General features: G+C 32.7%; 1 protein-coding gene across 1 annotated transcript in view; it reads right to left on the bottom strand.

Moving 5' to 3' along the window:
- Window positions 1-3,024: 3,024 nt before the first annotated feature.
- The window catches only part of LOC125055968, a 41,315-nt gene continuing 23,111 nt past the window's right edge, over window positions 3,025-21,228 (bottom strand). The window contains exons 2-3 of the mRNA XM_047658761.1: window positions 7,387-7,738; window positions 3,025-5,485 (exon numbers count right to left, since the gene is read on the bottom strand). Of these exons, the coding sequence (XP_047514717.1) occupies window positions 5,166-5,485; window positions 7,387-7,738 (672 nt within the window). The 3' untranslated portion in view covers window positions 3,025-5,165. The remainder of the gene's footprint in view (window positions 5,486-7,386; window positions 7,739-21,228) is intronic.

The raw sequence follows: 21,228 nt of genomic DNA, 5'->3' as shown, positions 1-21,228 counted from the left end.
TTACTATAATGCTAACAACAACGGTAATAATTAGCTATATTTAAACGTCAGCTTAGTTTTGACAATTGACATTTAAGCGCTTCATGTCTTGGTAGAAAATAAACACGACTTTGACATAACATTATTAGGCTTGTGATATTTCTTAAATTATGAGTAATTACGAGCATATTAATATAATAAAACAACAGTGCCTGATACTCGCAAAATACTCAGAAAAAAGTATCGGCATTTCCCGCAATTAAATGCGTTTCCATCATGGTTACCTAAAACCTTAATCTTTTTGTCTCTTAGTCACTTCGTTGTTTATGATAAAAACGAAATTTTAATGAAATATTTATGTAAGTATTTCAACTAAATCTTTCGGGGCATATTTGACAGAACGTTATGGTGTACGACATATTTCTCATTTCCTTTTTTATTATACCTTAATCATAAGACTTATTTATATGCACCTTTTTCAACGCTTTGACGAAACGGTTGGAGACTGCCAGGTCGAAAGTCATACAAATTATTATTATTGAAATGATTTACAAGATATCCAAAATTTTCTCATGGTTAATCAATGTTTATAAGACTCTGTATGTAAGTTTTAAGGATTTGCGCGATTCTTATTTGAATATAAGAATGATATTAAATATCGGTTTACGAAAAAATGTGTTTATTAGTTTAACGCGCAATTTTTAAAAAATCCATCGCTTTAAAATTATAGATGTCGATAGACATAAAGTTTTTTGTCCCCAGTTTGGTTTAAAAAATAATTTTGCTTTTAATTCGATACACGAGTTTGGAGGATGTTATTCTACCTCTAAGTTACCTCTGACTTCTAAGTTTTTATGACAGTGCCATCTGCTCTTTATTCTTGCGTATTTATTCTCATACCTATTAGATATGCCCTTACATTTGAGATATGCAATCTCAAATGTTGAAAAAGCGTGTTATGATTGTATTAGTAACCCATTTGGTATACCCCCGAAAGTTGTGCGCATCCCAAAAATAACGCAAAATCTATTCGTGATAAATTACGTACAAAAAACAGAGATCATCCGACACAAAAATGACACTGAATTTGAGAGTACGCACCAAAATAACTACATTCATATGCCTATACTATTTATTCCCAGTAAACTTTATAGCTAAATACATATTCATACATTGTTAGCAACTTCTTTCATAATATTTGTGCGTTAAACATTTACACGTTATTATGTACATCAAAACATACGTATTCATAAAATAATATACACTATCACCAAATTTTTAACGGAACATCAAAATACACACATTATATTAAAACTACTAAAGACACTATTTGATGAATTTTGTTCATGAGATGGCCTATGTAATCTCTACATGGGTAACAGTTATAACTACCAATTATTGCTAAGTGTTGCATAACAAAATTTTAACCTTTTAAAGACTGTAGAGAACTCTCAAATTGAGATATTTGTTTTTCAAATTAACGGTGTTCCAAATCAGCGGGAATCACGCATTTAAATAAGCTACTGTTTATCATATAATATCCAGCATTATCTCAAATAATTTTATTGTTACGGTCAAATAATACGTGGTGGCGTGGCGAAAGCGATTTCCCGCGGATATCCTAATTTGTGCTCGTCTATCCCCCTTATTTATAAAAAAAATAAATCAGTCTCATTGTAACGTATTAACTAAACTACACTTCTGTCTCTATTCACCGGTGTTCACACAATTTGTCAGAAAGAGACGCAAGTAAAGAACGTCTAATTAAACTGATTTAGTTCTTCTGAATAGGGGGTATATTTGCAACATATTTATCTGAGATTGACCTATATTATGCTTCAGTACAATGATAACAGCATGTTTAAATGTGTGAGACTCACTAATAAGACATACCCCAATATAGCATGATCACAAACAACATTCGAACCGAACTCCTCGCTTTTGGTCATTTACTCTACACTAATTTTAAAATAGTGGACAAAAGTGAAGAATATTAAGAGTGAGAGTAGAAATATCCAAAAAGAAGGAATGTACGGTCAATGTGTAAGTTTTAACGAGTGCGTGAAATTGATCCAACTAATTATGTTCTAGTAATTCATTTTCTAATTCTAATTTTTTGATAATTTACACATAGATACATGTTTCGCGATAGATTCCCACACGAGCTGAGTTATACTGCACTCAAACTTTTCAAAATGTTTAAATTATCGATTGAATGATTTGTCTATTGGCAAACAAAATATCTTAAAGGAAATTATATAAAGTGAAACCTTCAGTTATTTAGAGAAGCAGCAATGACTAGGTAGTTTCGAGATCTGGAACGTAACGTAATCTTATCTCTAATAACTGTTTTGAATCTAATTATAAACTATTACTATAATTAATTCTCATATAATTTGCTACGGCTCGACGTATGACGTATTCATAAGTTGAATTTACTATTTAAGATAGACTGGCAGTTAACTCCATATTACTATCCATGCTCGCTTTCACGTGATGAGTGAAGGCACTGGGCATCACGATTTAATAAACTCTTGTTAAGACGGTAAATTATTTTTGAAATAATAAATATTAAAAACTCTTTCATTGTTTGGGATAGGATTTTTGAAAAAAATTTTCGTTGTTCAGATGTTTTTTTGACGAAAAAGTAAAATATTAAAAATATATAACCACTGTTATTCTTAGTGGTCTGGTCGGTGAAACCAATTATCGGAAAGTGTCGATAAATATGATTTCAAAGGCAGGTAATAGTTTTATCGACATTTAGAAATATTTTACTAGTTACATTTTCCGTGATATCCGTGGATCAAAGTTAATCGGAACTATAGATGCGAATTTTGTTACGTTAAACATAAGACAGTGTATCAGACAAAAATTTCGTCCGATATGAAATAAAAAAAAAAAGTCGCGACTGTATTTTTGCGACTATTAGAAGCAAGTAGAACCTTTTAGCTTAGGTTAGAAACGCCTAGCTATTGTCAACATTTGATGCATTAAATTTAATAACAACATGAGTTTGAAATTATTATCGGATATTTCAAGTAATTTTTATTATTAAATATTTGTAAATTGGTTTCACCGAAAGTTGACTGTTTTGCGATAATGAACTTAATGTAGGGTAAAGTAAAGCCTAAAAAGCATTAATAGACAATTAGCACCCACGGTGGTCTTTGCTCAAAGACAGGGAGTGGAAACAACAAACCGTACTTTATTCTCACGCATTAAAAACGTAAAAAATAACTTACTTAATATTATTATCATTTATCATTTGAATACAACAACTACATTCCCATTTAAGGAATATTAACAAATGTCCATCCGATAAAGTCTTTTTAATCATTGATTTTGATCACATAATCTTCAACGACGCAACTATGTAAAGAAAACTAACAAACACTGTTACTAATATAGGGCTTTTTTTATTTCATCTGGCGATTTCTAAGTAATTCCAAGACAAAATCTTTCATAGAACTATAGGCTCGAGAAGTGCGGAAGCCGTCAGTTGCACAATGACATAATAATTCAAGTTATTTTGTATTATCTAGGTTGTGTAGAATAAAGTGTTGACGAATTAAGTAAATAAATAACTGTAGCTATCACTTACGTGTTATCATTAGTTAATTGCTTACGTAAAGTTGTAGTCGATTAGTAATTAAGACATTTAAAAACATGTGTTGAAGATTCCAGTCTGTTTTGTAGAATAGAAGTTAAACAAGAATGTTTAGTGATGACCTGTTTCACTAAAAACATAGAAGAAGTCTCGCAAATGCATTTTCAGCTTTCTTTTCTATTCTAAAAGCCTTTAGATATTATATCTATAGATTGTTAGATGACTTTCCAGCATTTCGATGTCTAAGCGAAACAGCAAGACAGCTATCTCTTATGCACTGTTTTTTTGGAACTGAAGAACTTGGTTTCATGTTACTTAAAAATCCCCAGACGAAACTCAAACAAACCTGTATTTTAAATATGACGTCACCCTTTATGGTATATGTCTCTGCCATATAAGACATAATAAATGTACATTATATATTATATACTATAAAACAAATATCATATAAAAATCATGTTCAACCATGTGTACATCTTGAATACCTTACATTCATAAGACGGATATATCATTACATATAAGTAATTTATTTTCTTTACTTCTTACAAAACAACAACTACTTTAATTAACCCTAATATTTTTCCAATGTATCAATACATATTATATAGACCAGTGTTAGGCATTCAAAGACCGATGGACATAGAAGCAATATCCTTTAATAATGTAAATTACCTGTTCGTACAATCAAATTGTCAACTATTATTTTTATTTAAATATATTTGTTGCGTGATCTTTTCGTTGTGACAAAATGTTAGGTTGAAATTGATAAAGTGTGTAGTCTGTATCCTTGCTTCTATGCCTACGACAGCCCATCAACTTTACAAAAATAATTTTCTAAAACTCATCCAAATAACACTATTGTCAATATTATGTTCAAATAATTTATTTTGTTATTACAGCTAACTGCATTAAAATTTTGATTTCCTTTTATTAAGTGTTACATATACCATTACCTTCGACTTGCAACACAAAAGCTTATGAGTTAGGATTTCCGACTCCCGGCCTAGTATTTAAATTTTATATATAAAGTGCCGTGCGACTTCCAACTCAGCGTTTTATGCAACCTGCATAAAATTCCAATAAAACGGGTTCGGGAACGGCTGCGGCACAATTTTTGTGCATATAAGACCACCACAAACATTTGGGAAGTTAGTTCATCGTATCTATTTTCATTTCGAAGGAAAATAAATTGTATTTCGACCTTACTGATATATCGTGTAGAACCATAATCAATATGAAAATAAACAACTCTATAAATGTATTTATTAAAACCTCAACTATTAAATGTATTATAATGGCCGGAGCATCGTCAACGGCAAAAGTTTTCATGTGAAATCTTAGTAACGATATAGAACTATTGGTGTTTTTTCGTTTAGTATTGAACAATCGGACACAAACATTAACTTAGAGTCTATAAGAGCGGGGGCCCGCACCACCCGGACCGAAGGACCAGAAGGCGCGTCCCCCGCCATCGAAATCGTCATCGCACGAAATTTATTATCATAAGTACATCACTAATAAGAGTTTCGATTCGGCGGTCGCGGGCCGCGATGGTGCGACGCACGGAAACGTAAAACTATAACCTCGATTCACGCACATTCACTAGAGGTACAAATGTCCAGTGAGTCCGCACGACAGCAGCTAGGGTTGTGAGAAGGGCCAGGGCGAGAAGGGAGGGCCTCGGGCAAGTGGCGGCGGCCGGCGCCTGATATGGCACAGAGCAGGTGGCAGTTCGCTCGACTACTGGTGTGCACTGCTCTGCTGCGGGCCGCTCTGGCTCGCTGAGCCGAGACTCGCAGTGGTAGCAGAGCCGGCCTTCACAGTACCAGTAGCAACAGTCGTCAGGCCCGTAGTTGGACTTGTTCGCCTGAGCACCCGTCTCTGGTATTCGCGGATCTGAAACATTTTTATTATACAACGTGGCATGCGATTTACCGAAACGATATCAATGAAAGCCTTTTTTATTACCTGTATATTATTTTTATTTAAAAATTTATAGTATTTGAATAGATCATACCTCTTTTGTATTACAAATAAAATCTAAAGCAACTTTTATGCTCGCAGTAAAAAGTATAATACATTTTTATAAACGCAGGCTTTAAGAAAAGAATAAAAAGGTCAATCGAGAAAGCCGAGAAGCAACAATTGGTCAAAGATACAAAGAGTGCATACAATAAGCACCATTTGTCACTACTATTCTCAATTTGAACTGCGGCCAAGAGCTAATCGAGCCTAAAGCGCCCCTTTTACTGCAATACACATGAAAATACAAAGAAAAACCTTTTATGTTCATAGGTGAGTAATGAAAAAATCCGAAATACTACAGCTCGGTTTCATTCCTGTAATGCGAAGGTAATCACGCTGCGCCATCGAAGCAGCACAAATCGTATACGGTATTAGAAATTCTAGTTTAATTTAAAAACTCCGAAGTGTTGAATAGACCAGTGCCGATAATTTTTGAAACCAAAAAAAATTACAGTAGGATGAAACCCATTAGAAAAGCAGGTCGATCTGAGGTCGGGAAGGGCAGGGAAATACGAAAATTTTAGCCCATCTAAAGGCAAAAATTTTTTTTTTAGGTCACTCAGGTATATATAAGTTATCTTAAAATAGTATTAAATAGGCATCTTATTATAATTTAAAGAAGATTCATAGAGAAGTAGGGAAGGGGATGACGGGTCTGGGCGTTACTGCATACGATTTTTTGCATTTTCTGAGAAGATTTACTATGGTAATATATTTTTTTTTTTTCACCATAGGAAAGTAGAGATTTCAACGAACTGAAAGCACACCAACTTTTTGAAAAAAGCTGAATTTTTGACGTCAGAATTTTCGATTGAAAATTAGGGTGTTTTTCCGATATTAATTCAAAATAAGGTGCAAAAATAAATATTTTTAATCGAATAAATTACAGTATATTTGGGACATAATAAGGTAAGTTTTCACCAAATTTCGTTTAAAAAAATAAATTTTTGTAAAAGATAGAAATAAAAAACCAAAAAGTTGTTTTTTTGAATTTTTCACATAAATTTTGAGGTTATGTGAAAAATGTGTGAATACAAAAGTTGTAGATCTTTTTATGACCTACAACTTTGCCATTTAGTTTTCTTCGATAGGACCTTTAGTTTTGCCGGAAATCGAGATAAACCGTTTTTTACCCTTAAACCTATATTGCCTAAGTCTTTATATAGATTTATTCTATGAACACTTATTAATCCATACTTATTTATAAAATTGCCATCGACGTAACAAGAATCAGCCCGCAGACTTCACTTATGATAAGTGTGTTGTTTTATGTACACAATTTTATAGATTGTTGATCATAAAGTAATACCTAGTAATAGCATCATAAGGTAAATTATGACCAAGCCACTCCCAAAGTGTTTTGTGAGTGTGACTATACCATTGCCGACTCCCGACTTGAAAAATTTAGTATAGGTAGTTAGTATATTTTAGTAAATATTCTAAGAACTTGAATTAAGTATTAAAACTAAGTAATTTTGTTAGATTCTACTTGCATTCATTCTTACATTAGGGGAAAGGTGGAAGGTCTCTAGCCGATTCCAACCTGGGTAGGCAAGTTGAATGTCTCTTTACCTGTCAAACGTGCAGGTAAAGAGACATTCAACTTGCACGCTTACATGTTTCCTAGCAAACGTAAAATATAAAGTTTGATATTAATTTTGAAACATACAAAATACTTATTATAATCTATATATTATGAAACATAAGATAGCCTATCTTAGAGAGACCTTTATTGAATTTGAATAAAGAATTTTTTTCGTAAATCTATTTACCGAGACATAGGAACGTGGGTTCGCCTGCATACTGCGTGGGATAGGCTGGTGCGCGGTCCGCGGGCAAAAAGTAAGGGCAGTGTTGCTCGACCAGCTGGCAGACTGACAGGCACGGCTTGAGCCGTACCAGGGGTCGACCTGGCCCCGCGGCGGCGGCGCGGACCCAGCGGCCTACCACGCCGCCGCCGCGCCGTCGGTCCAAATGACCGACCCGCTCGAGGTGTCGAGCGCGCCATCTTGCCCCATGCTCTGAAGGGGCCCGTCGTGACCGCCCACCCTCCTCATAGTCTTCAGATCCTTCTTCCACCCACAGTGGAACCATTGTACTGCACGCCCAGCGCCGGTACGTCTCCTGAAACAGGGATATTGGTAATCAAAAAAAAAACATTTATTCATATAGGTAACACTATGTACACTTATGAACGTCAAACAATAAATATACATTAAATGCTTTTAATTTTACATTTACTGCCAGTTCTCAAATCAAGCACGCACTTACATTCTCGTGGAAACAACACGCAATTTTAAATATAGATATATTAATCATACATATCTTATTGTATAGTTATTGAAATAAAACATTTCAATGTATGTACGCACCGTGAACATTTATAAGAATGTTCTATGTTTAAAATAATCATCTAATAATTTTTAATTGTTCTTCTGTTTTGTGCATTTGTGTATTAATAAAGTTAATACGTTAATGATTTAAAAAAATTTAAATTAACTTTATAATTACGGTTATTAGTTATTAAAATATTTTGTTATTTAATAATCTTACGTAAATGAATAGAGGAACGCGTGGCGCGTAGTCCCTTGCTATGTTAGTGTAAATCAAATAGGTTCCGAGTTACTGTGTCCAACCCTTCAAGTTGCCAAGTATAACATTTTTCACAAAAACCGCTTGTGGCACTGATTAATTAGCTAGCAAGTAAAATACTCAAGCTCGAACAAAACTTTGCTCTTTTATGATAAAATCGATGAACAACACTTTGTCGTACGTGACCAAACAATGGACGATATAATGTAGGATTATCAAGCTAATGATGTTTATCCAATATTTAAAATTTTAACATTAAATCAAATTTGAAGAATTTATTTTGTAAATAATTTTTATAATGCAGTTTACCAGCTGATAGAATTGTGATAATTACCTGTATAGAATTAACTAAACTAGTTCTTATCGTTTTAATTTTTGGTCATTAAGTTTTCAATACTATATTATAATAATATTATAGACAATGTTATTAAAATAAATTCAATAGAGACAAATCAACATATATTTTTTATTATTTTTTTATATGTTGTCCAGCTCCAATGTCTATCTCTAAAAGTACAAATTATTTATTCCTGTAACTAAACATAACAATCAACTATACAGTAGGTACTTACAATTTTCTTAACCTACATAGGAATAATTAAAAATTAATAAAAAAAACTCACAAAAGTACAAATTATACTTCTTTATTAATATTCACTTACGTTACTATAAATGATGCCTATAAGTCATTTAGGTCATGTATAAAATATGATAATACCGACTCATGATTCAAACTATTAAGAGGGAAATCGCCTATTAATTGATGCAATCTCAGCATCCCTTTGTTGCTGGTAATTATGTTACTAGGCCATATCTTGGATCAAAACATTGATAAACCTAGGATATGAAAAGGTATAGCTTCATCGTAACGCCTATGGTAGTTATTGCTACAAAGTTTTTACATGAAAATAAGCAGTAGTTTTGTTGAGGTTAATATAATTCTGTTTACAAGTTTTTATTATTTCTATGTTTCAAATAGAAGAGAAAATCGTATTAAGAAAGATATGATAAAAATAAATAAATCAGTGGCCCTACAATCTCTTTAGATCTGTGCCTCAGATTTCTGAATCTGTTTCATGATCATTTTTCAATCCAATAGGCAAGTAGGAGGAGGAGTTTTTGGGTGTAAAGCAAGCTGGTTTCCTCATGATGTTTTCCTTCACCGTTCGAGATGTTAAATGCGCACATAGAAAGAGAGTCCATTGGTGCACAGCCGGGGATCAAACCTACGACCTCAGGGATGAGAGTCGCACGCTAAAGCCACTAGGCCAACAGTGCTCATAGAAAGATATGATACAAGTGTTAATTTTGTCTATTTTTTCATGGAACAGAAGACAACCGAGTAGGCACTTACGTGTTTACCCCGACCATGGACACCTGAAACACCAGGTGGCTAGTGAGTTGCCGGTCTTTCAAGCTGGTACGCTCTTCTTTTGAACGTCTCCAAACATTTCTTAAAAAGCGCTCTAATATGGAACGAACGAAAGGTTGAATTTTGTATTCTGTCATAACGTCCCATGATGAAATTTAGCCGCAGGTTATTTATTAATATTTATAATTATTATATAATTAACGCAGAATATTAAATTGTATTATATTCCAGGAAAAACAGGTAAAATAAATTTTTCCTTTAATATGCAAAAAGCATTATGTAATAAGCATTTACATTAGGATTCTCCAGATGAAGTTATTAGAAAATTAAAAGCAGAAACGCCTAGCTCGTTAATGTTGAACAGAGTGACGTCACAATTAAAATCTCAGTCTAACCGTGCAGTTCTTTACATTTGTCCCATTAACATCTGTAGAGTCTTGAAAAATTCCACGAAACATTTTTCATTGAAATACTCGCATTCAGTGTTAAATAGATTTCATTTTGTATAGAATGCATTCATAATACTAAATTAATTAGAAATTAAGAACTCAAGTTTTGCTAAAATTTAATTCTTTCTTGTTCGAATAATGGGTGAAGAGTAGGAAAGAGATGGAAGGTGATGTTCCTGCCTACTCTATCCTATATTGATCATTGAGAATTATTAATTGTGCGGGGGCTATCTGACTGACTGAAGACTGATTTAGTATTCGACCTTTCGATAAATCAGGTACAATTTTATAATCTACTAGCTGACCTGGCAAACGTCGTTTTGCCATGTATATAATTTATAATAAAAAAATAGGGGTTGGTCGTAGAGGGGTGAAAGTTAGGTTATATGTATTGTTTAATGCTGTATCATAAAATAATAAAAACAAAAAAAAATATCTAAAAATAAAAATAAAATATTTACGGGTGGACTACCCTTAACATTTAAGGGGATGAAAAATAGATGTTGTCCGATTTTCAGTCATACCCTATATGCACACAAAATTTCATGAGAATCGGTCGAGCCGTTTCGGAGGAGTTTAACTACAAACACCGCGACACGAGAATTTTATATATTAGATTAATATACTTAATGTTATTCATATATTACACTTTACGTAAGTTTGGACAAGTAAACATTTTTACGATACTGTAAATGTTTGCCTCAAACTCGGAGGCATAGATTTTACCTATAATTTTTGAAGTACTACGTGAATATTATTCAACAATCTACATGGCCGCACACATATACATATGTTTTGCTTTCGTTTCGTTCCATTTACAGAGCGCAGCTCAAGTACATATAAAAAAACATCGTTATTCTTTTATTTTGTTCTCAAACATCACACATTTGAAATGAGGACAATGAGACACTTAAAATATGTTAAAGAAAGGATATACAAGTGTGAAAATTACATGAGAACTTAGAAGGCGCAGCGCTAACTAGATCCATGCAACTTCCTCACAATCTAGTACCCTTCAATATCGCAGCACACAACTCTTTGTATTGAAGAGGTCGAAATCGTACGTTACGTATACGCTCATACTTAGTGCTATACAACTTATTGTATCAGTTGAATCCAAACATACTTTATTTTATAGTTCAAATAATAATTAAATTTATGTTATGATTTTTTTTACTTCATAATTATGTATCTTGATTAGACTTACGCGTCTGATAAAGAATTTTTCTCAGAAAAATGTTCCTTTTTAGTTTCACGTTTTAATTTTCTTTTTACAGCAATGATATTGCAAATGTTCTTCAATTTATTGTAGTGTATTATATATATTTCCTTGGGTCAGGAACGCATTCTTTAGGCACCGAGATACAAAAGTTAGTTGGTACTTCTCACATTTTGAGTACAGTCTATGTTACTTCCAATATTGGCCTAATGCCTTGCAACTTTCATCCCTGAGGTCGTATTCAGTCAGTTCCAACCCTTGCTATGCACTTTCTATGTGCGCATTTATCATACGACGGAGCTAAATATCGTGAGGAAACCAGCTACCCAAAAAGTAGACAGCGTGTCAGAACAGAAGGCTGATTATCTACTTGCTTTATTCTTCTTGATCTTATTAGAAATAAGAAATCATAAAACAGATACAGAAATCTAAAGCCCAGACAGTTTAAGACGATCACGCTTAATACGATTTCTCGCATAATACGCCAGTCTCTGCAACTTGAGACATATTTTCATACATTTGTTAACGGTTAATACGATTCGTCATCCCGTGAAATACGCCCGAGCCCGAGCCGAGGTCTAATCGAGTTGGTTGACTGGAAGAAGAAGACCCCAATACTGCAGGGTTTTCCTGGATATTCTTCCATTGATGACAATGTAGCACCGTACGAAATTCAATCAATTGAAGATCTTATTGAGAATGTGAATAACACACAAAACGAGGCCCTAAGTGATAATGATGAAGACGAAGATGAGTCAACTTCGGTTTTGTCAAACAAAACATTGTCAGCTATTAATGATTTAAAACGCTATGTAGCTTCTTTGGATCAAAGCGAAGACGCACTGCAAAAGTTGGATTATGTTGAAAATCTTTTAATTGCTAATGCATCAAAATCTTTTTGTCAAACCAAAATAAGTGATTATTTTAAATAATAATTACACTACGTATTTAATGTTATTTATAAATGTATAATTTAATACCTATACATACCAAAATTAGAACGTAATACATAATGATATGTAGTACCTATTATTTTCCATATTGCTTAAGACGCGTTTTTGGTGGAGTCCCTGAGAAATCGTCTGAAACGGGTTTTATATAGCATTCCTGTTTTTTTTTTACACTGAACAAAGATAAAGCGAGCATTTTGAAGTTAAAAGTTAAAAACCGTTATAACTAAAGTACTCACAGCTTAACCACAGCTTGTCATAAAGAAACGAAACCTACTTTAGTTAAGTACAAACTGATTTATTTTTATATAAAGGATTAAAGTCTACAGTTTGCGAAAACAATTTGGAAAGTATTAAAAGCTAGAACTGCTAAAATCGTTATCATTACTGTTCTAATCACTTAATTGTCGGATTCGTTTTCCCGATTGGTCTGTTACCTTTAACGGCACTTATCTAAGATCAGCTTTGATTGATTATTATGTATAAGACTAGGGAGGGGTCGCTAACAAAGCCACAGGGACTCCCACAACTCTATTTGTTCGGATTTCTTATATAATAATGAGTGAAACTCATAATTTGATTTATCTTGCGAGAAAGGCAAGTCACTGTTCACTTTGTTCCAGCAAATATATGAGGTTGGGGTATATAGATTAAATGAAGTGGCTAATATCGTTTGTGAATTCTGCGCTATTTTATCCAACTTAAGTAGGAAATATTATAGTAATGGCAATATAAGAAAGTGTAATAGTTTCTTTCTTATCTTGTCAAACATATTATGTAAGAAGAAAAAACATTTATTTAATTAAAGCAACATGTACAAAACCTTTTTTTTACTAAAAATCAAGAAAAGCAAAACCCTTTCATGAATCTATATCAGTTTAAAATTATAATACAATTGAGTATCATATTGTTAAGACAAAATTTACTTAATTATATTGGTACCTATGTACACTTATGGATTCCCAAATCAAGCTCACAGAGCAGGCGACAAGATCAATTTGAATGTGTTTCTTTTCAATAATCAATTATTACTTCTAATATATAAAATTATCGTGTCGCGGTTTGTGGTTAAACTCCTCCGAAACGGCTCGACCGATTCTCTTGAAATTTTGTGTGCATATTGGGTATGTCTGAGAATCGGACAACATCTATTTTTCATCCCCCTAAATGTTAAGGGTAGTCCACCCCTAAATATTTTATTTTTATTTTTAGATATTTTTTCTGTTTTTATTTTTTTATGATACAGCATTAAAAAATACATACAACCCCTAACTTTCACCCCTCTACGATCAACCCCTTTTTTTTATTATAAATGATATACATGGCAAAACGACGTTTGCCCGGTCAGCTAGTAATAATATAAAAAGCGTGTCGAAGCGTATTTTCTTACCTTAACAAAAGTGATTTCAATTTGCATTCAACATGATGAAGGGTTTCAGAAAAGAGTATAATAAAACAGATCTTTCTTAAATGTAATTAAATTAATTCAGCAAGCAGTTTACTGTCATCGATGTATTAATAAAAAGATAATTGGTACTCTTCAAAATGAATGAATTTTATCATTAAAATCTTGAGTCTTAAAACTGTTCTTTTTACAGCCAATCTTTAGTACCAGCAAGCATGTAAAGGTCACCGAACACTTACAATTATTTGCACATAATTACCGCAGAGCACGTGTCAATGGGCCATAAGATAAAGGAATGCTCGTAAAAGGACGTCGCATTGGCTATTAACATTAAATGGCATTATTGGAACAACTAGCAATTTACTAACAACAATTAGTTGTATATTGCTTTGAAAGAAATCGTATCGAAGAATTAATTTCTAAACTCTTTATATGGCCAAAACTAATTCAATTTTAAGTATAGTACTATTTTGTCTCGTTTTGTCGAATGGTGTTTACGCTGTGATAAAAAGAGACAGATGAGTACTTAATACTGCAAGTAGTGATTTAGGTTTTATGAATAAAGTCAAATTTTTTGGGATATAATGTTTGTATACCACAAGTCAAAACCTGTGGCATGTGACTAAAAGTGCTACCAATTATAGAAATAGAAAGAAAAGAACATTTATTTTTTTAAAGCACACAATCAAAAATGACACCAGTGATACTGATTTTCAATGGGCCATCACTAAATTGGACACACTAATAATTAATAAAGTTATTAAAACCTGACGTTAAGTGATGCCGCCGCCAATGGACACTCATATTATCAGGAGGCTCGTAAGTTGCCGATCTTTTAGAGTTGATAGGCTCTTTCCTAAAAAGTCGAATTGGTTCGGAAATACTTCAGTGGGCACCTGGTTCGACATAATAGTGGTGCGCGACAAAAACTGGCTTAAGAAACGCTCAGTTGTGGACCAACGGTCGTCGAGGTGGTACGGATGGTATTTGTATTCTGCCATGATGATGAAACTCAGCTGAAGGTATTGTAGTATACACATCCGAACAACTCTTCTGAACTCCATGGTAAATGCGATAGAAGATGCAGAGAGACCGCACATCTCTAAGCAACGCCAAGGGATCAAGCCGCTCGGAAAGTGACTGGTCGACGATTTGAACCGCTATTCGTTGAATACGGTCAAGAGGAAGAAGCTGGAGCCGGAGCGGGAGCTCCCCCCTATAGGTGAAAACCACGTGGGCCAAATTTGCGATTAATACAGTTGCAAGCGGTGGCCCGGAGTGAAGTACCGTCTCGGGTTACTGAACACATCAAGTTTTTAGAGGCTAATGTAGCCTAGATTAAAAATAATATTAAATATTAATAACATATCTAATAAAAAACTAGTTACAGAATAAAATACAAAAATCGGAGAAACTTTAACGAAATAATTCAGAACAGAGATAAAATAAATGTTATAGAGTAGTCAAAATGGCTCTCAAAATATTGTTAACTAATTGATACTGTTGAGTTTAACAATGTCAGGATGCACTTCAGTTTGCTAGTTCATCGAAATGCAACAATAATTCGCCGAGATGACTTATGCAAACAATCGTTACTCAATCTGTATCATTAAAATTGTAGCTTCGAGTTCAATTCTCGGTTCGGAAAAATAGAAATTTCACCGTGACTTCGCGTGATATTCAAAAAATATAGAAAAACTAAACTGGAAAACGTGAAACTTTTGTATGAAGAGTACATATTATAATGAATGCGCGATTCATACGAAATGAATACAAGATCATTTTTGTGTTGCGAATGTCTGATAAATACTCTATTTTCTATACAGCAAATTCTACAATATAACACATACAAAATTTGCATATAAAAAAAACGAGCGGCGATATCCATATTTTTTAGCATAATATTTTGCTAAAACATATTAATTAATACTTGAATCTAACAACCGCTTTAAAGTTAGCACCTACCAATCACAAATATGACACGTGCTGGTGCAGATGAGAAATTCTCACAATGTCTAATGTTGTCTAGGACTGAAATAATTATTAAATATTTATACCTTACTAGCTGGCCTGGCGAACATCGTACCGCCTAACAGTCGATTCTTTTTTTTTTTTTAATATCTATTCTGCTTTTCGGCACAACAAATATTTACGACAGTTTATAGTTATTTACGACTTTTAAGTATTATTACGAATATTTTGTATGGGAATATAGAAGCGTTGTTTTTAAACTTTTTCACTCAATTTTTTTAAATTTTTCTCTCCGTAAAAACAACCATACTTCAAGGAATATTATTTAAAAAAATCAGACAAATCGGTCAAGCCGTTTTCATGTTATGTCGTGACAACGGAAAACGGGTTTCATTTTTATATATATAGATTCTGAGAAATAAACCAAAAAAAAGTTTACAATATTTGTCCTTGGCACATCAGACATAAACATCGATTATTTGTTTAACCGACCTATAACTAATAGTATAATATTTTCCGTAGTTCCAGCTCAGTAGGTCAAAAGAATAACATTAGACTTTATTATTTGAGTTCGTTAAAAAGTTAAGGCACTTTTATCACTGCGCTTATATATCTTCTAGTTTATAAATGCAATAAACTACCGAATGAATCTACTAAACCAAACATTCGTTTCATTTAAGAGTTTCACGTGCATAACATTGCTTCTAATATAAAGTTAAAAATTTCATTGTTATTTATCAAAATACAGTTTAATTAATGAACGAAGTACTCAAGAAGATAATAATGTAATAAGTTGTGGTTATTACTATTATATGACTAATTAATAATGGATTATAATGTAACGGTAAATGAATTGATAAAATATTTTCCTCGAATTTCAGTCATAATAATAAAGCTAATAAAGCTGATATTAATACTAAATTTTATTCAAATAATCTCCTTAGAGAGTAGAGTGAAATTAACTAAATAAACAGGCCGCTAACAAACAGCGCTGTAGTAATCCTCTTATCGGAAAACTCGCTGATCATGCGCTTCCGCTGCGGAACTCAGATACGCCGCTTGAAATTAATATCAGGCGATAATGTCCGTGTATTACGGATTTTATAAAGTTACCTAGTTTTACGGAGAATTAAAAAAAAAGAGGGCGGTTATGGCCCGCAAGGTGAGTATTTAATTCGTTAAACAAAGCGGGACTAAATAAACTAATGCACAATTAAAATACGAGGCGATGCAGACAGACATAAATTAACATTTATTACAGTGTATATAATCCATGAATATACTAGACAAAATAAATCATAATAAACAACGATATGCAAAATATAATTACAATATATTAAGGGTTTTTTCGATTAGATTTGCTGTGTCCAAAAAACAAAGAAAGATGGAGTACCAATGCGAAAAATTTGTATTTATATAAATGTCTATTACAGAGTACTGTACCATTTACCATCGTTTAAACGTAAAAAGTTTTATGTCTAATAAAGGCGAGTAAATGTAGTCTCGTATAGAAGAATAATCTGTCTATTAAAATTAACTGAAATGCAAATTTATATTATATATATTCACTGCGAGCTCAGACAATAGAATAAAACAAAATGTTGCCTAAACATAGTGTAGTGTATTATTCCTATGGGGTAAATAACGCAATGTTAACACTTTAAAAAGGCTACGCCCTACGTTTGCAAAACATAAGCCAGTAAATTACAAGTTACATTTATTGAATTTAATCACAGACTATATAAGAGTACCGACTAGCAATTAATCAAAATGACTTCAGAGAATAGAAGTCAATACGATTTCATATAGAAAGCAATTGTTTCAACCCACGCCACGTTAGCTCGACATACAATAGACTCCGATAGTCAATATTTATGCGTATTAACATTACGGGGCAACCAATATAAAATAGTTGCATTTGCGAACAAAGACAGTAAAAGCGAGTTTCGTGTGAGCAAATTGTTACTAATGTACCAAATGGGGTTGCTGGAATTGAACGTTGTGCAAAAATGTAAAGTAGGATTCTTATTTTAAGAATAACGTGACAGGAAAGCTCATGACAGCAATGTAAGAGAATTTAAAGTAATAATTTATCAAATAGTGTATAATTCAGACTAATAATCCGACAATGTGATAATTCCGATATCATATTTTATTCTTTACTTCATTACGAGGACATAAGGGTTCACAGTCTACGCAACTCAATATTCAATAACACTTTTGCAACGATCAAGAACGGTGTCGGACTGCCAGCGCTATTCAGTCGCCTTAGTCGGCGCAAATTTCCTCGCAATTCCGTTTTTTATTTTTTCCTTCAAAAGCATTGAAATACGTTACTTGGCCTCATTTTTAATGATTTCGAGTTCGTATAATTTTCCTTCAGGTACACAAATGTTGTAAATATTTTATGAATGTATTAAGAGCACTCAGTTTGGTTAGATTACAGTGTATATTCACTGTTCTTTTTAGATATTTAAGACCAGATAGGCGTAATATAAATTCCTAGTCTTGACAATAACTTTTCTACTAATAAAAATTGAAATAAAAAAATAATAAGATGAAAATGGTCTTTGGTCGAATTTAGTTGGATTTGGGTTTGACTCCCAACACATGTGTACTATCAGCATACTTGCTTGATATGTAAATTAATTTATATGTTCGTGTAAAAATGCTAAGTACGAGTATTTACTATATAGTAATATTTCCGTTAAACGTAGAAAATTATGCGTTTAACATCATCAGTAATATTTTTTTATTATAAAACCTATCCTATCTATTCTATCCTATCCTATGCTTCCTACATTATACTAATGTGTCTATAAAAGTATTGTAAATAAGTATTTTATTACGATGATACATGTTTACCTGAATTGCGATATCTTGCATTAAGCCTATTATAAAAACAGATTGATGGGATATTAAATAACAACATAAAAGCATGTTCAGTAAAGATATAAAATAACAGATATAAAATAACATAATACATCATTCATATAATTGTGATGCGAAACGCGTATTTCCCAACGGCTGGGACATCTCATAATATAAGTTAACCACTCTTCCAACGGTTTTTGTAAAGAGATTCTATAGTTTCGTACCCTTTACAAAACGCGCTTTTGTATACAATATGTTCTCGTTATTTATGGATTATATTATATATAGATTATATATAACAAGACCTATATCTACTAATGAAGATTTTTCATCGCATTCAAACTAGAAACTTAAATATAATCTGTGTCTATGCATACAATATGTTAGGTTCAAAGACGTTATGTGTTTGCTAAAGTTTATTTAATGCTAAAAATTATACTTTTTGACGCTGTTGTGAGTTAGCTTGTTCGCTGAATGATCAAGAAAAATCTCTCGGAAAAGATCGTGATTTGATCGCTAATATTTGATCATATTAGCATATTAGCACTCCGTGGTATTCTTAGAAAACTATCTTGCATAGAGATTGTCATGGTAAGCTTTGACCGTATTAGGAAATTTTATTTTAGTGTTACAGACTTTCTAGTTCACATCTGAACTATATATACAAATAATACGACTTATAATTTGATATTTTGTTTTTTTTTAATGAAAATATTAAGGGGGTAACAAATAAACCATTTTATGTATTAATAAAATTCATTAAATGACACTAACATAAAATTGTAATCAATAGAATACTGTTACATCAGGCGCTACGATCTTCGGTCTGGGCCTCATATTTGATTCGTGGTTTATTTTTTCTTATAGGCAAGTAGGTGATCAGCCTTCTGTTCCTGACACACGCCGTGGACTTTTCAGTTCTTAGGCATGCCGGTTTCCTCAAGGTGATTTCCTTCGCCATACGAGAGAGTGTTAAATGCGCACATAGACGCAAAGTCCATTGATGCACAGTCGGGGTACGAACCAATGACCTTATGGATGAGAGTAGCACGCTGAAATCACTAGGCCAGCACTGCTCTAATCACATACTAAAACAAATTTAAACGCGGCTCTATGTGGCAGTGTATGTTTAATGGTGGAAGTAATTCATTGCTGTTTTGCGATATTTATTGAGCGAGGAAGCACCGGCTCTGAGGTCAGCTGTACATTTATTCCAATAAAACTTATTTAACAGAGAGACTCGGTGACGACCACTATTATGTTGCAGTGCAGCACTGGAAACGTTGGAGATGTATGTCGCATGTCCATTAAATAAGTTTTATCTGACAGTACTCGCCTAAACTCATAAAGAAGACATTATCACCTCAATAATGAATTACAATTTTCAAAAGCAATTGTTTTCCAACGTAGGATTGAATTAAAATATTACGCTGCAAATAATATGCACATTTTATTAAATAAAATGCTTTGTAGACGGTTATAAAATGTTGTGTGGCAAATGCTTTATCAAAATAGTTATGTTCTCGTTCTTTGCTTTTATTATTTTTTTCACACTTTGTCTTTTCCTTTGTTCTTTTACTCCACTTTAAAACGGCTTAGTTTTTCTTGAAATACAAATGTTTTCTTCACGTATTGTGAATGCTCAATTTGACGAATGTTTGAAACATCGCCTTACATTCATATATCACACTATTATTATTAATATGTCTTGAATTAAATGTGCGATTAGCACATCAATTAAAAATATGATTAAAAAAAATATTTTTTCAAACTGGATGTTATTAAAACCAAATATCGATAATTTATGTATCTATTATTTAAATAAAATTGTTTTCGGAATATGAGTTTGTTCTGGTTTCAAGTCATCTTTTTTACTAAAAAATATGCTTACGCATGCGTGACACCTTATTTCCGATCATTTTATTAAACATACAAACAACAGTTTTTATATAATTTCCAAAAAAAAATACAATTACCTAAACTTCTTTTAAATTACCCTTTACCTTTCGTTAAAATCGGCAGCCTTCAAACTGTTCTTAATTTAAATGTAATAAAAACAAAAAGCATGTGCTGAAATAGCCGCGGTGATGTTTAAGTGAAATTTATTTTCTTACCAAGGGATACAATCCCAAATAATAATGTAAATTACATTAATTCAAACAGCGGATTTGTAATATTACTGTGGAAATACTTCCGAACGGTAAATATGGACAGTGACGTCTCTATTGAATATGTTCAGATTTTCAATAACAGGAGAGCATCTGTTCCACTGACAGCAGGTCAGTACTATTAATTTGCAACTACACTTCAATAAGCCATATTGCATACAAACTTGAAACTAATATCATAAAATAATTTCTTAAGGCTGTATAATAATATTTTATGATCTTAAGTGATATAATACTTAGCTACTGTATTTTGGAGTGTTTTAGTACTTCTTTGTATTCCGGTCTTGCGTCTGTTTTACAAATAAAGATGCGTCGTTGCTGGGGCTTCGAACCCGAAACAAATATTCTTCCACCGGGAAACAAACCCGGGCTTGTAGATCCTGTTACCAATAATATCACGAGTTGCATTATTAATTAATATTAATTATAATGCAGATCTGTGGTCGATACTCAGATCCAAATTGAAAAAAAATCCGATTTTCTTAACATATTTTTCACCGAACATTCTTGTTCGTTGAAGACATTAAAGAAAAATCCACGCATGCACACTTCGAACGACCTCAAAGTTGCACGCGTGTGCGAAAAACTATGGTTAAATTGTAAACGATGAGAAC

This window comes from Pieris napi, chromosome 14 (assembly GCF_905475465.1).
Source record: "Pieris napi chromosome 14, ilPieNapi1.2, whole genome shotgun sequence".
Classification (NCBI taxonomy): Eukaryota; Metazoa; Arthropoda; class Insecta; order Lepidoptera; family Pieridae; genus Pieris; species Pieris napi.
Note: the sequence above shows the minus strand (reverse complement) of the source record. Positions and strands in the feature narration are given on the sequence as shown.